The sequence below is a fragment of the Chenopodium quinoa genome, unplaced genomic scaffold (genome assembly GCF_001683475.1).
Source record: "Chenopodium quinoa cultivar QQ74 unplaced genomic scaffold, ASM168347v1, whole genome shotgun sequence".
Classification (NCBI taxonomy): Eukaryota; Viridiplantae; Streptophyta; class Magnoliopsida; order Caryophyllales; family Amaranthaceae; genus Chenopodium; species Chenopodium quinoa.
In genome coordinates, this window is record NW_018744813.1 from 4,338,885 (window position 1) to 4,353,296 (window position 14,412).

Consider the following 14,412-nt stretch of genomic DNA (forward strand, 5'->3'; position numbering starts at 1 on the left):
CAAAAACAAGACGTTCTTGGTGGACTTTTTGGAACGAAACAAGCACCAATGAATGCACAACTTTCTAAACAAATAAGGGTATGCACGTTCCAAGATGTTTAGGGTTGAAAGAAACATAGACTAAGCTAAGCATAGAGAACTAAGAGCCGTACAATTCACCTTTCATCCCAAACTAGCTAGCCGCGTTCTCTCCACTAGCTTCAAGTCAACCATTAGGTGGGCTTCTCATGGTTCCTCGAAGGAACCGGAAAAAGATAAAGAAATGAAAACGATGAGAAGGTTATCCCGACGTCTTGGCTATGCACTCTCTCTCTATAAGCTTGACAACTATCTTCCTCCATCGATAAAGACTAAACTCTATAGGGTCTAAAGGTCTTTTATTGGTTGTAAGGGTATGCTTGGGGTGTAAGGTGGGAAAAATTTTGAAAAAATTTAAAAATTTGGTGGTATTCCCCCACACTTATTCAATAAACACACACTAACAAGACTAAGAAACAGGACTCCCCCACACTTGAACGGAGCATTGTCCTCAATGCTCAAACACGAGGGATATGAAGTTTTTTTTTTTTTTTTTTTTTTTTTTTTTTTTTTTTTTTTTGGTCCTTACCTTATTTGAGTAAGGACGGCTTTTCATAAGCATTTTCTCTTATTTCACTGAATAGAAACACAGTTTACTCACTTGCTTGACCAAAGAACTACAACTTTCTCATTTGCGTTCAAAATCAACACAAAACAATTCTCAAACCAACATGCTTCACATAAACAAAAGGTTTAGGGGAACAAAAGGTCATTCGGTTTGTAATGTGGCTCAAAATCAAGAAAGGGAAATAGGCTCAAAGGGTTAGCAAGAGGGGCAAATTTAAAAGAAAACCAATTTTGTAACAAAACAAAAAGAAGGATAAGAAAATGAAAAATGCCTATGTCCTCCCTTAAAGGGTTCGGTCATGATCTCGGGTAGATAGAAGTCAAACTCTGGATTGAAAAATTCATAACCAAGGATCCAAATACGCCACTCAACAAAGTTGATGAAGGCTAGAACAAATAAACCTCACACGGGATTTGTATAGCAATTACCGACCTAAAGGGTTCATATCCACCATGGAGAGCGACACCGTCTTACCACAACCATGGATTAAGGCTACAAGTATCCCAAAGTTCTTAAAACCGCTACCTTAGCATTAAAATATGTTTAACTCAACCCAAAACACTCTCAAACCGTGCATACCATTACCAATTAGGAAGGAAAACATTCAAGGACACAAGTTCAAAGTAGTAAGACCAAAACAAGAACGGATCAAAACACATATGCAAACTTGCCTTGTTTTCAAAGGAAAAGACGCTATACAAACAAATATTCACAAAACGAGAACAACTTGAGAATGTATATACAAATTGCGCTAGAAGAGAGCATGATCAACGACAAAGCCATGCATACCAAAAGTCAAGTCAATAAGGCACTCATGGCCATCCAAATATAGAATAACCAAAGTCAAAAATAAACCTTGGTATGTATGGGGGGTAAATCAAGCAATCAAGAGACCAAGAAAGGGAAGAAGGAAACAACAAAACCACAACCATTTATCTTTCAAACCATATGAAAATAAAAGGGTAAAGCAACAAAAGAGAGGAGATGGAAAGAGTGAACCAAAATGTTAGGTGGGTGTAGAAACCCGCAAATTAAGTCATTTTCCTCATTTCCATTAAATTGCTCTTCTTTGATGCTTCAACTTCCATTTACAAATATTCCTTGGTTTTCTACTTCTTATGTTTCTCGGTCAAAGGTCATGCGCAAAAGTATAGACATCAAGTACCTATATACAAAGATAAACAAGAGGAAAACAAAATTAAAAGATATAAAAGAAAATTAAAAGCAATATAAACACGGGTTACTTCCCGAGAAAGTCTTGTTTAAGGTCCAAGATTGACCTTATTAGTAAATAACCGGACAAAGAACGCAAAAGCTTGTCATATGCATCGGAAAATATTTCAAGAAATAGAGCATATACGATGCTCATATGACAAGCAAGCACAAAGTTGAAAGAAACTCTATGCTTGAGGGGAGGGGGAAAAGAAAAATCAAAAGAATCAAAAGAAAAATTAAAATAAGAAAAAGAAAAAGAGGGAACAAACTCATTTAGTTGCATTTTGGAAGGTGAAAGCTCATCATTGAAATCAAAAGTAAGGTCATGGTGGTATAGAGAGGCAAGGGGGTCCTCAATTGGTTTATTTTTAAGAAAATATGGTAGTGAGATGGGAAAAGAAGGAATATTGCTAAACTTCCTTGAAAAAGGGATGTAAGTTGAAGGGGTTTGAATTGGGATCGCACTCACCACCTCAATTACACCACCTAGCATTGAATCACAAGCTTTATCTTCCAACTCATCTTCAATACCCTCAAAGATTTTCGATGTATTCTCAATCACCAATTGGGATATTTCACTCTCAACAAGAGCATGATCATCATTTTTAACATTCCCCAAGTCACCATGAATGAACATTGGTATCTCATCATCACCTAAACCAAACTTTTCTCTAAGCAACCTCAAATCAATGTTTAATTGCATCAATTTTGTATCGTCAATGGGTTGCGAAGAGTTTTGAGGCTCAAATTGGGTGGAGGGGTTGGTATCCACGAAGTCATGAAAAATCTCACCATCCATACTCCCTCCATCACTTTCAAAATCATCATCCTCAATCACATTCTCAAATTCCAAATGAGTTGTCTCACTCTCTTGATTACCCTTAGGCTCACTCAAATGGGAGGAGGGAGAAGAAGAAAAGGCATCTTCTTGGGATGAGGCTAGTTGGGAAATTTTACTTTCCATCATTTTAATCCAAGCTTCCCTTTCATTCCTCTCTTCATCTTGTTTTCTCATAAACTCCTTAAGCATCTCCATACACTCTTCTTCCTTCGATCTCCCCACTGAATTACCCTCACAAAAAGGCTCATTAGACACATAGGGGAACTCATTAGGAATCGTGTATGAAAAAGGAAAGGAAGATGAAGAATTATGCATTTGAGAATTTGGGGTGTGTGAAGCATCATTGGAATTCATGCATATAATTGATGAACATTGAAAAATATCATGAACATTATCAACATTGGGATGCATCTCATCACAATTAGCATACAAAAGGGAAGGGTTGCCATCATGCATCAAGGGATCATCATGGGGAACATAAGAATCATCATTAGAGTTTATGCAAGAGTTAGAAAAGTCACGACAATTATCATAATTATCTTGCTCATTGCTATCCCGAGCAAACCACAAATAGAAATCCCAAGCCTCATCCGAAGATGTGGCTCGAAATTCACCATTAAATATGTTTTCAACCACCCCCCTAGTGTACTCATTTAAACCCCAATAAATTATCTCACAAGACTCCCATAAAGTACAACCAAGGTAATTAGAGAAGTCTTCAAACCTATTAAAGTATACCCAAAAGGGCTCATATTCAAATTGAGGCAAAGAAGGACATGACATTTCATTTTGGACGAATTGATCCATGACTCAATGAGGCAAAACAAATAGCAACCAAATAAGAAAGCTCAAATATTTTTGGAATTTCCCCTTTTTTTCCCTTTTTTTTTAAACAAAAAAAAATAAACAAAAAGAAAAGAAAATATTGGCAAAGACCTAGACTCAATAAGGTAATACAACAATAATGGAAGCCGTCCCCGGCAACGGCGCCATTTTGGTGACGGATAATTAGGTCGTTGGACTAACTACCCTCAACCAAACAATATTTATAAACCTACACCTACACTAAACAAGTTTAGTGGTAAGTAGAGGGTCGAACCACGGAGACGACATAAACACTATCAACACCACCACCAATTAAGCTAGGTCAAAGAGATAGGATGGATAGAAAAATAAACAAAATGAGATTAATATTAAGTTAAACTAACACCAAGGGAGAGGGTCAAACATGACAATGATCTTCAATAAAGTTAGGCAATGGAAATGAGTTTACATGCAAACCAAATATCTCATATAAGGCAATACCAACAATAACATCTAACCACCTATCGGGGTCAAAGGCTTTCCCAACTTAACACATGCTCATACTATCGTCATAAGCTATGAAAGTTAAGGTTTTTGCATAGAATCGATCACCTAATGGATATCCCTAAATTACACTATCGTCATAACTTAGTTCAATCCACCCAATTACAACACATGATTGGCCATTCACATGGAGTAATTAGTAAAACATGGTTACAAGGTATATTTAATCACATATAACCAACATTTGTCTAGCCTAATACATTCAAGATTCACCACATGCTATCACCAATCCCTTAGTAAAGGGAATTACTCACTAATCATGAACAACTAACACAAAACCCAACAAGAAGAACAAAGAGAAGCAATTAAACTAAACAACTACTCTAATCAAGCAAGAAATTAAGAAAGAACAATAAATGAGATAGAGTTTAGAATGCTCATTGAAGTATTGAAAAGGAATCCAAAACAATGTCACTTTGCATCTTCATCTTCTTCAATCCACCATTGAAGCTCTTCACTTTCTCTCTCTAAAATTCCCTAAATTACTCTTAATCTACATTACAAAGTATAAAAACAAAGATTAAAACTAAATCTAAGCCTAATTTATGTGAAGATTGATGGAGAGATGTTAGGGTTTAACCCCTCAAAGAGGAGAGAGAAAACCCCCAAGAAACCCCCAATCCAAAACTCTTTCAAAAATAGGAGAGAATTGGGCTAAAAATAGAACCGCAGTAGAATGGCGCGCCCGCGCCAATCTGGGTTTCGGCCTGGCAGCGACATTCAAATTAAAATATCCATAACTTCTGTTCTAGGAGGCTTCTTGTAGCGTGCGACCTATCGTTGGAAAGCTCTTCAAGTCTAGTTTCCAACGCAATTTGAATCACCGCAATCCGATGTGTAAATCAAAAGTTATGGCTAAAAGAGTGAACAAAGGTTAGTTTTGGAGTTCAGGCCCTTGAGCGCCCGCGCCTAACTTGGGCGCGCCCGCGCCTATGTTAGGAGCGCCCGCGCCTATGATAGGAGCGCCCGCGCCTAAGCCGCGCCCAAATCGCGCCTACATTCTGCCTCCAATATTTTCGACCCCAATGTTAGGCACGCCCGCGCTGGGTTTGGCGCGCCCGCGCCATTCTGAAAGCGCGACCCGCGCTGTCCGCATGGCCTTGCTTGCTTGCTCCTTAACTTCCTTTGTAGCTCTTCAAATGAAATCCAATTCTCCAAGCTCTTCATTCTCTCAAAATCAACTCCAAAAGCCTACAAAACACGAGGAAAAGCACAAAAACATAATAAAGAGAGAAACGGAGCAAAAGGGGTACAAACAAGGGACAAACATAGAAAAATACCGCGATTAGAGGATCTAAATAGTGGCATAAATGCCACTTATCATCAACCCACCCCACCAGCAGCCGAAAAGAAAAGAAAGGCTCATCTGGTGGAGGTGAAGAAAGAGAAAAAATAGCAATCACTAACCGGTGAACGGTAAGATGAGCTCCGTCCCTAACCAGCTTGTGAGAATATTTATATACCTCTTGATGACAGCCGTCCAGAGCGTACTGTTAAGGTGGGGACGACTGCTTTTACTGAGTCGGGTACAGATGCACCTCCTGCTGAAAGAATTCAAAGACATTTTTGCCTTTGAAGTGCAAGAAATGCCTGGCGTCAGCCCAGATCGCGCTGTCCACAAACTCGCCATGGATCAAAAACGGAAGCCCATCCGGTAAAAGAAAAGAAATCATGACGAGGAAAAAGTCAGGCGGCAGCTGCCGAAGTAAAAAAGCTGCTGGACGCTGGGTTAATTCGACCATGTAATTTCCCTGACTGGGTGGCGAATGTTGTGCTTGTAAAGAAGCCAAATGGTGTCTGGCGTATGTGTGTTGGTTACAGAGACCTTACCTAGGCATGTCCAAAGGACAGTTAATCGCTTCCAAAGATCGAGAGTCTAGTCAACTCTACAGTCGGGCATGCCTTAATGAGCTTTATGGATGCCTATTCCGGCTTCCAAAAAATACCCATGTGGAAAAAAGATCAAGAAAAGACGGCCTTTATTACTGAACAAGGTTTATTCTGTTATATTGTGATGTCGTTTGTCTTGAAAAATGCTCTTGCTACTTTCCAACAGATGATTAGTACGGTCTTCATTAATGAGATTGGGAGGAAAGTAGAGGCGTACATTGATGACATGATAGTCAAATCCAAGCAGCAGACGGATTACCTTGCTGATCTCCGAGAAACCTTAACCACACTCAGGTTGTATAAGGTCATGTTAAACCCAAAGAAATGCGTCTTTGGTGTTGAGTCTGGGAAGTTTCTCGGATTCATGATTTATCAAATGGGGATAGAGGCTAACCCCGATAAGATAGAGGCAGTTAATGACATGAAGTCACCCCGCACTGTTAAGGAGGTACAGAGACTAACCGGTTTCCTGGCAGCATTGGGAAGGTTCCTTAGTCAGTCAGGCGACAAATGCTTTTACTTCTTCTAAGTAATCAAGAAGAAGACTAGATTTGAATGGGGGGATGATGTTGAGGCGGCCTTTCAGAAATTGAAAGAACACTTGCACTCTCTGCCAAGGCTTGTTAGCCCTTTGCCCAAAGAGACGTTGTACATGTACCTAGCCGTCTCAGACCATGCCCTCATTGCTGTTCTCCTTGCTGAGAGAGACGACATTTAGCTTTCCGTCTATTTCATTAGCCATGTACTCAGAAATGCTGAACTCCGGTATCCAATGGTTGAAAATTTTTGCCTTGCTCTGTATATGGAATTTAATAAGTTAAAACCCTACTTCTTGGCACATCCGCTGGTGATCTACACCAATCAACCCCTCGAGCGGCCAATATCTACCTTGAAGTCATTCGGTAGAATGTTGAAATGACTATTGAAATGCAAAGCCTTGAAATAACTTAAGAACTAAGAAAGGCGGTGAAAGGTCAGGCGTTTGCCTATTTCATTGTTGAAATGACACGGTCGGTTATTCTGGATAACCTTGATCAGGTTTGGAAAGGTGTATGTAGACAGGAGCTCGATAAAAAACGGTTGTGGTGCAGGAATTATTTATGAGTCACCTGAGGGGGACAAATTTGAATATGCACTACGGTTCAAGTTTCAGGCCTTAAATAACGAGGCAGAATATGAAGCCTTGCTAGCCGGAATCCGCATGTGTAAGGCAGCAAGGGCAACAAAAATTGACGCATTCTCTGATTCACAGTTGGTCGTAAGCCAGTATCAGGGTCACTACAAAGCTACCCATCTGACAATAATCAAATACCTCCAAGCAGTCAAAGAAGAGGCTTGGACACTTGAAGAGTTTCATCTAAGTCAAGTGCCTAGGTTTGGTAACAACCCAGATACCTTGTCCAAATTGGCATCTTCCGCCTGATGTGACACGCCTCGGTTAGTATTTTGGGAATTTCTTGAAAAAAGAAGCATATATGAAGAGCCCATTGGAATCCTTGACTTAAGCTCTACCTGGATGGATGGAATCTAGGCTAATCTCACAAATGGCACGCTCCCGGATTCACCACATGAGGCAACCGTCATGAAGAAATGAGCTAAAAACTTTGAGATGAGAAATGGAGAACTCTTCAAAGCATGGTTTTTGAAACCTCTTCAAAGCATGGTCAGTACAAAGCTACCCATCCGGCAATGATCAAATACCTCCAAGCAGTAAAAGAAGAGATTTGGACGCTTGAAGAGTTTGATCTAAGTCAAGTGCCTAGGTTTGGTAACAACCAGGCAGATGCCTTGTCCAAATTGGCATCTTCCGCCTGATGTGACATGCCTCGGTTAGTATTTTGGGAAGTTCTTGAAAAAAGAAGCATATATGAAGAGCCAATTGGAATCCTTGACTGAAGCTCTACCTGTATGGATGGCATCCGGGCTTATCTCATAAATGGCACGCTCCCGGATTTACCACAAGAGGCAGCCATCATGAAGAAATAAGCTAAAAACTTTGAGATGAGAAATGGAGAACTCTTCAAAGCATCGTTTTTGAAACCTTTTTTGAAGTGTGTTACCCCAGAAAAGGAGAACATCATCACCCGGTTTGGGGTACCTATGTCTATTGTGTTTGATAATGGCCCTCAATTTGAAATGCCTCAACTCAAAACTTGGTTAGGAGATCAAGGTATCTAAATTATTTTGCAACAGTAGGCCCACCCCAAGCAAACGACCAAGTTGAAGCCTTCAACAAACTCATCTCAGACGATATCAAGAAGAAAATTGAAAGAGCTGGTGGCTTATGGGATGAATAACTATTGCATGTCCTATGGGCCATCCAGACAACTACAAAAGGGGAAACGGGTGAAACTCATTTTTCATGGTATACGGTGCTGAAGACTTCTTGCCCATCGAGCATTATGAGCCGACTCTACGAGTCATGCTTTATGATGAAGAGGCAAAATGGGAGGCCATGCGGCTAGCAATGGACTCACTCCCCGAACGCAGGGACAATGCTGCCTTGTGACATGAGATTTACCGTCTGAGAATGACTCGTGCCTATAAAAAGATAGTGCACAGACGACCCTTGAAAGTTGGAGACTTTGTGTTACGGAAAATGGAAGCAACCGGTAGGGCCAATGAGCTTGGAAAGCTAACTCCTAATTGGGAAGGCCCCTACCGGATCTATGATGAAGTTAGGAATGGCACCTACCGCCTGGAAACTCCAGACAAAAAACGCCTGCCTAGAACTTGGAATGTAGATAACTTAAAAAAGTACTACTTTTGAGGGTTGTAAATTTTTTGTAAACAAGAAGTCTATCACTGAAAAGATGCTTTTTGTTTCATTTACATTACTATTTTTGTTTATACCCCATCTCGGCAATGCACAGACGGACTTTTAATGTTTACTTTAAAAAGTTAAGTTTGAAACTTGACACCAAAACAAACTAAGCACAAAAAGGTTTAGTGGCTACACAACTAGTCTTGATTAAGACGTGAGGCCTACGGCCAGATGGTTGCTCATTTTACAAAATTTCCTGTTCTAGTATGAAACTTGGCGTCTAGCGACACCCCTCCGGGTGCAATAGTTTAAAAAATTCCCCCCTACGCACACTCAAATCATATAAGGCGTTAGTTTGGAAAGCGTTATGTTGGTAGGAAGCGTACATACCTTGCATGCAAAGTTGCATGCTTTCCATTTGAGCTCTCATGCTCGCCATGTCTTGTTGGAAGTCGGGTTGTTGTTGTTGTTGCCTTCGTCTTCTCCCATGTTGTTGTTGTTGTTTTTGTTCCTCTACTTCATCCTCCTCTTCTCCTTCCATTCCTATCTCCTCATCCTCCCCAAACACCTCCTCTAAATCCACCGCTACATTGTTGGAGAGGACTCCCGAGTCCTTCCTCACCCACAAAGGGTGTGCAGCTCCCTCTCTTGTGTGGGAGGTGTACTCCGGCCTTAGGAGGAAACAATGGTGCTTGTGCGATACAAGGAGACTCCTAACAATCTCGTCCCCTTTGATCCCCTTGATGAATTACCTTGTCTTGAGTTGCTTCTTATCAAGCAATATATCACTCCCATCCCCTTTCCCTACTATGGTGCATGAGCGCAACTTCTCCTCATGGCCACACCTTACGGCCAACCTAGTCACCATAGCTTCACAATGAATCTCCCCCCTCTTGTTTCTCGAGACAATGGCCTCGATGCATTGGGTGAAGATAAATCCCAAGTTAACTCTATGCCCAAAATCCGGCCTAGATGCAAGCTAAAGAATCCGAATTACTTCCAAAGTTATCTTCCCCAAGTATTTCTTGTTGAAAACCATGTACCCAAGTATACGGTGAAGCAATGTTAAAGCCTGGTGCATGATCTCACTAGCCAAGGAATAATTTGCATCAAAATCGTTGCTCCGGGAGATTTGTTTCCACCATTGACGGGGGTTGTAATCCGAAGGTTGGACATATTTGGGTAAGAGGATATCATCATTGGGGTTGAGGCCGACGTATTCATTAAATTTGTGGAGGGACATGGTCTCCTTTTTGTTAAAGAGTTGGAAGGAGACGGAGACGTTGTTGTTTCCGGAGGTGTGCTTCTTAAAGGATGCGTGAAACTCAAGGGGGGGTTCTCGATATGTGTTGTAGGCCTTTGAGAAGAAATCGGTGAGTCCTAGATTGTTGAAAAAGAACCAACAATCTTTGTCAAATCCAAGCTTGGTTGTTATGGGTTGATGGTAGTGTTTGGTGGGAAGGAGTGTTCGTGATTGGAGGGCATCAAAATAGGTTTTATGGTTTCTATTTAAGAATTTGGTTGGAGGCAAAGGTGGTGGGGGTACCACATTTTGAGGGGTTTGGGAAGATGAACCTCGTGGCTCATTTCCACTCTTTCTCTTCTTAGAACTAGTTCCAACCTCCATTTTTTTCTTTCTTCTTCTCAAGAAACAATACTTGCAAATACCTTACTCCGAATCAACCAAGCACCACAAGTAATACAAAGCAACCACCACAAGCAATATACTCTTCAACACAAAACAACACAAGTTATCCAAGAACACAACAAAAAATATATCCAATTACCAACTCACAACAACAATCAACCAAAAACTAGAGCAAAATTAACAACAAAATTCACCAAGCAAGCATGAAAATTCATTCAACAAAAATCACAAAATCAAGTAAGAAATTCATCCAAAATTTCATAGAAGTTAAATAAAACTAGTAAGGAGTAGATTATACCAACTATAAAGCAAAGAATCCACTCCAACTAGCCTCCAAGAACAAGATCTCCAAAGGTGCTTCAAAGAGTAATAATGGTAGAAATTTGATTTTTGTGAATTTTTTATGATGGAGATTGAAAATTGTTGATGAATTTGTTGTTTTGTGAAGGAAATTTGTGGATTTTGGGATGAAAATGAAGGAATTTTGATGAGACTTAGTAGTTAGGGTTGGGGTTTTGGGGGTTTTTAGAGAGAGAGTGAGTATGAGAGAAGAGAGGTGCGAAAATGATGAAAAAAAGAAACATGGGGCTGCTAAGTACCCAGCGGGCCGCGCCCGCGGCAGCAAGGCCGCACCCGCGGGTACTGAGACTGCCGTGCGCGCGACTTCAGGTGCCGCGCCTTCTACACGGGCACGGATGGGCATCTACGAAAAGATTTGCCTTCTTCAAATTTCCTGAGCCGCACCCTCTCCTTCAAATGCTGCGCCCGCGGGCTCTCGAAAAGGGCTCTCCTTGGGCGTGGCTTCACACCTTCTTTGCACATTGAATTTTTGTTCTTCTTCCTCTCTTAATTCAAACATAGCTTAATAAACACCATCATATGGCCTCCAATTCCCAACCATGTATGCACTACGGGCTCAAGTACCTACATTTAGAGAACAAAAGCCATTATATAAAAGGAAAAACAACCAAAACGACCAAAATAAAGAAAAATAGAGAAGAAAAGAGTCAAGAACTCGAGTTGCCTCCCGAAAGCGCTTTTGGTTAACGTCGTTAGCTCAACGTTCCTTGAGCTAATCAAGGAGGTTTAAAATGACGATGCACATCAAGAAGAGACACAAAAATTGGTTCATCACTTGGGAATCCTTCGTAGTAGGGCTTGAGCCGGTGGCCGTTCACTTTGAATGGAGAATGCCCGTCTTGGGAAATCTCATAAGCGCCATATGGGAACACCTCCGTGATAATGTATGGCCCACTCCACCTTGACCTAAGGTTGCCCGGGAAAAGCTTCAAGTAGGAATTGAATAAGTGGACTTTTGGGCCTTTGACAAATTCTTTCTTGACAATTTGAGCGTCGTGCCATGCCTTAGTCCGTGCCTTGTACATGCTTGCGGTATTGTAAGCATTCATCCTCAATTCCTCTAACTCATGTAGCTCGATAAGCCTTTGCTCACCAGCAATGTGGAGGTCAAAGTTGATTTGCTAGATCGCCCAATGGGTTCGATGCTCCATCTATACGGGCAAGTGACAATTTTTCCCATAAACAAGCTTATAGGGAGTGGTTCCTATTGGAGTTTTGAAGGCGGTCCTATACGCCCAAAGAGTCGATGAGCTTAGAAGACCAATCCTTCCTTGTTCTAGCAACCGTCTTCTCCAAGATCACCTTGAGCTCCCTATTGGTGATCTCCGCTTCACCACACGTTTGAGGGTGGTAAGCAAGCCCCCGCTTATGAGACACTCTATACCTATCAAGAAGTCGAACGAAGGTGTGGTGCTTCAAATATGACCCCCCATCACTAATTATGGCTCTTGGAACACCAAATATTGGGAAAATCACCTTCTTGAAGAGATTAACCACTACCTTAGAATCATTCGTAGGGGAAGCCACGGCCTCCGCCCACTTAGGACATAGTCAACGGCAACCAAAATATACTTGTTCCCATGTGAAGAAATAAAAGGGCCTATGAAATCTATAGCCCACACATCAAAAACTTCAAGCTCAAGGATGGGGTTTTGCGGCATTTCATCCCTCCTAGAAATATTCCCCATCCGTTGACATCTATCACAGGTCATAACAAAAATCCAAGCATCGTTGAATAGAGAAGGCCAAAAGAGCATAGATTGTGGATCCTTTGTGGCGGTCTTTTGAGCACTCATATGCCCACCAACAGGAGAAGAGTGGCACATATGGAGAACACTTTTAACCTCGACGTTGGGGACGCATCTCCTTAACAAACCATCAACCCCTCTCTTCAATAAAATAGGATCATCCCAAATGTATCTCTTGGCCTCATGCTTAAGTCTTCGAAGTTGTTGTGAAGTGAAATCCGGAAGTTCTACACTACAAACCAAATAATTCACAATATCCGCATACCATGGTTCCGACTTCACCTCATGGACATATAGCAAATCATCCCTTAGAGCATCCTCTATTGGCAAACCATCATCTTCAAACCTTGCATCGCCCAACCTTGAAAGGTGATCCGCCACCACATTCTTGGCTCCCTTCTTGTCTCTCATCTCATAATCAAAGTCTTGGAGAACTAAAAACCATTTCAACAACCTCGGTTTAGCTTCCTTCTTTCCTATCAAATGTTTGAGAGCCGAGTAGTTGGTATACAGAATTGTCTTAGAACCAATGAGGTAGGTTCTAAACTTCTCAAATGACTGAATAACCGCTAAGAACTCCTTCTCGGTGGTTGTGTAGTTTCGTTGGGCATCATTGAGAGTTTTAGACAAATAGTGTATGACATGGAGTTTCCCATCCTTTCGTTGCCCAAGAACCGATCAATAGCCTCGTCGATTGCATCGCACATGAGTTCAAATGGAAGAGACCAATCCGGACTTTGGACAATAGGAGCGGTGCAAAGTGCTTCTTTCAACCTACAAAAGGACTCTAAACAAGCATCATCAAACACAAACTCCTTCTCTTGTTGAAATAGGGATGTGAGAGGCTTAGCAATCAATGAAAAATCTTTTATAAAGCACCGATAGAATCCGGCATAGCCGAGAAAAGATCTCACTTCGCTCACATTGGTGGGAGGAGGAAGATTCTCAATGACCTCCACCTTGGCTCTATCTACCTCAATGTCGGCATGGGAAATTTTGTGCCCAAAAACAATTCCACTTTCCACCATAAAGTGGCACTTTTCCCAATTCAACACGAGGTTCGCTCTCTCACATCTTTCTGCGAGATAAATTGGATAGACAATCTTCATAGGTGGCTCCTCCAACGGAGAAGTCATCATAGGTGGCTCCTCCAATGGAGAAGTCATCCATGAAGACTTTTATCTCATCCTCAATCATATCACTAAAAATTGACATCATGCAACGTTGGAATGTTGCGGGGCATTACAAAGCCCAAAAGGCATCCTACGATACGCATAAGTACCGTAGGGTATGTGAACGTCGTCTTCTCTTAATCCTTGGGGTCAATCGGGATTTTGAAAAATCCCGAGTAACCATCAAGGAAACAATAGAAGGAATGCTTTATAAGCCTTTCGAACATTTGATCAATGAATGGTAGTGGAAAATGATCTTTGCATGTACTTGTGTTAAGTTGGCGATAGTCAATACACATGCGCCAACCGGTAACAAGCCTAGTAGGAACTAGTTGATCATGATCATTTTTCACTACCGTCATGCCCCCTTTCTAAGGCACAACTTGAGCAGGAGATACCCAATCACTATAAGCGATTAGGTAGATAATTCCCGCATCAAGAAGCTTAGCCACTTCCCTCCGCACAACCTCTTGCATGGAAGGGTTAAGCTTTCTTTGCCTTTGTCTAACGGGTTTGGCATCTCCCTCTAGATCAATTTTGTGCATGCATAAATATGGACTTATAACTTTGATATCATCAGTGGTATAACCCAAAGCTTTCTTGTGTTTTCTCAATACATTGATCAAGAGGGAGGTTTGCTCCTCCGTTAGGTTAGAATTGACAATCACGGGGAAAGACTTATCGGAACCAAGAAATGCATATCTCAAGCTAAAAGGTAGAGGTTTCAAGTCTAACTTTGGTGCTCCCTTACCATTGGGGC

At 41.3% G+C, this 14,412-nt stretch overlaps 1 protein-coding gene across 1 annotated transcript; it reads right to left on the bottom strand.

Moving 5' to 3' along the window:
- Nucleotides 1–11,959: 11,959 nt before the first annotated feature.
- On the bottom strand, nucleotides 11,960–13,646 carry LOC110703998. Its single transcript, XM_021881795.1, has 3 exons — nucleotides 13,058–13,646; nucleotides 12,233–12,956; nucleotides 11,960–12,116 (listed from the first exon to the last, which is right to left on the bottom strand). Exons 1-3 carry the CDS (start codon nucleotides 13,644–13,646, stop codon nucleotides 11,960–11,962), a joined length of 1,470 nt encoding a protein of 489 aa, XP_021737487.1.
- Between the last annotated feature and the right edge of the window lie 766 nt (nucleotides 13,647–14,412).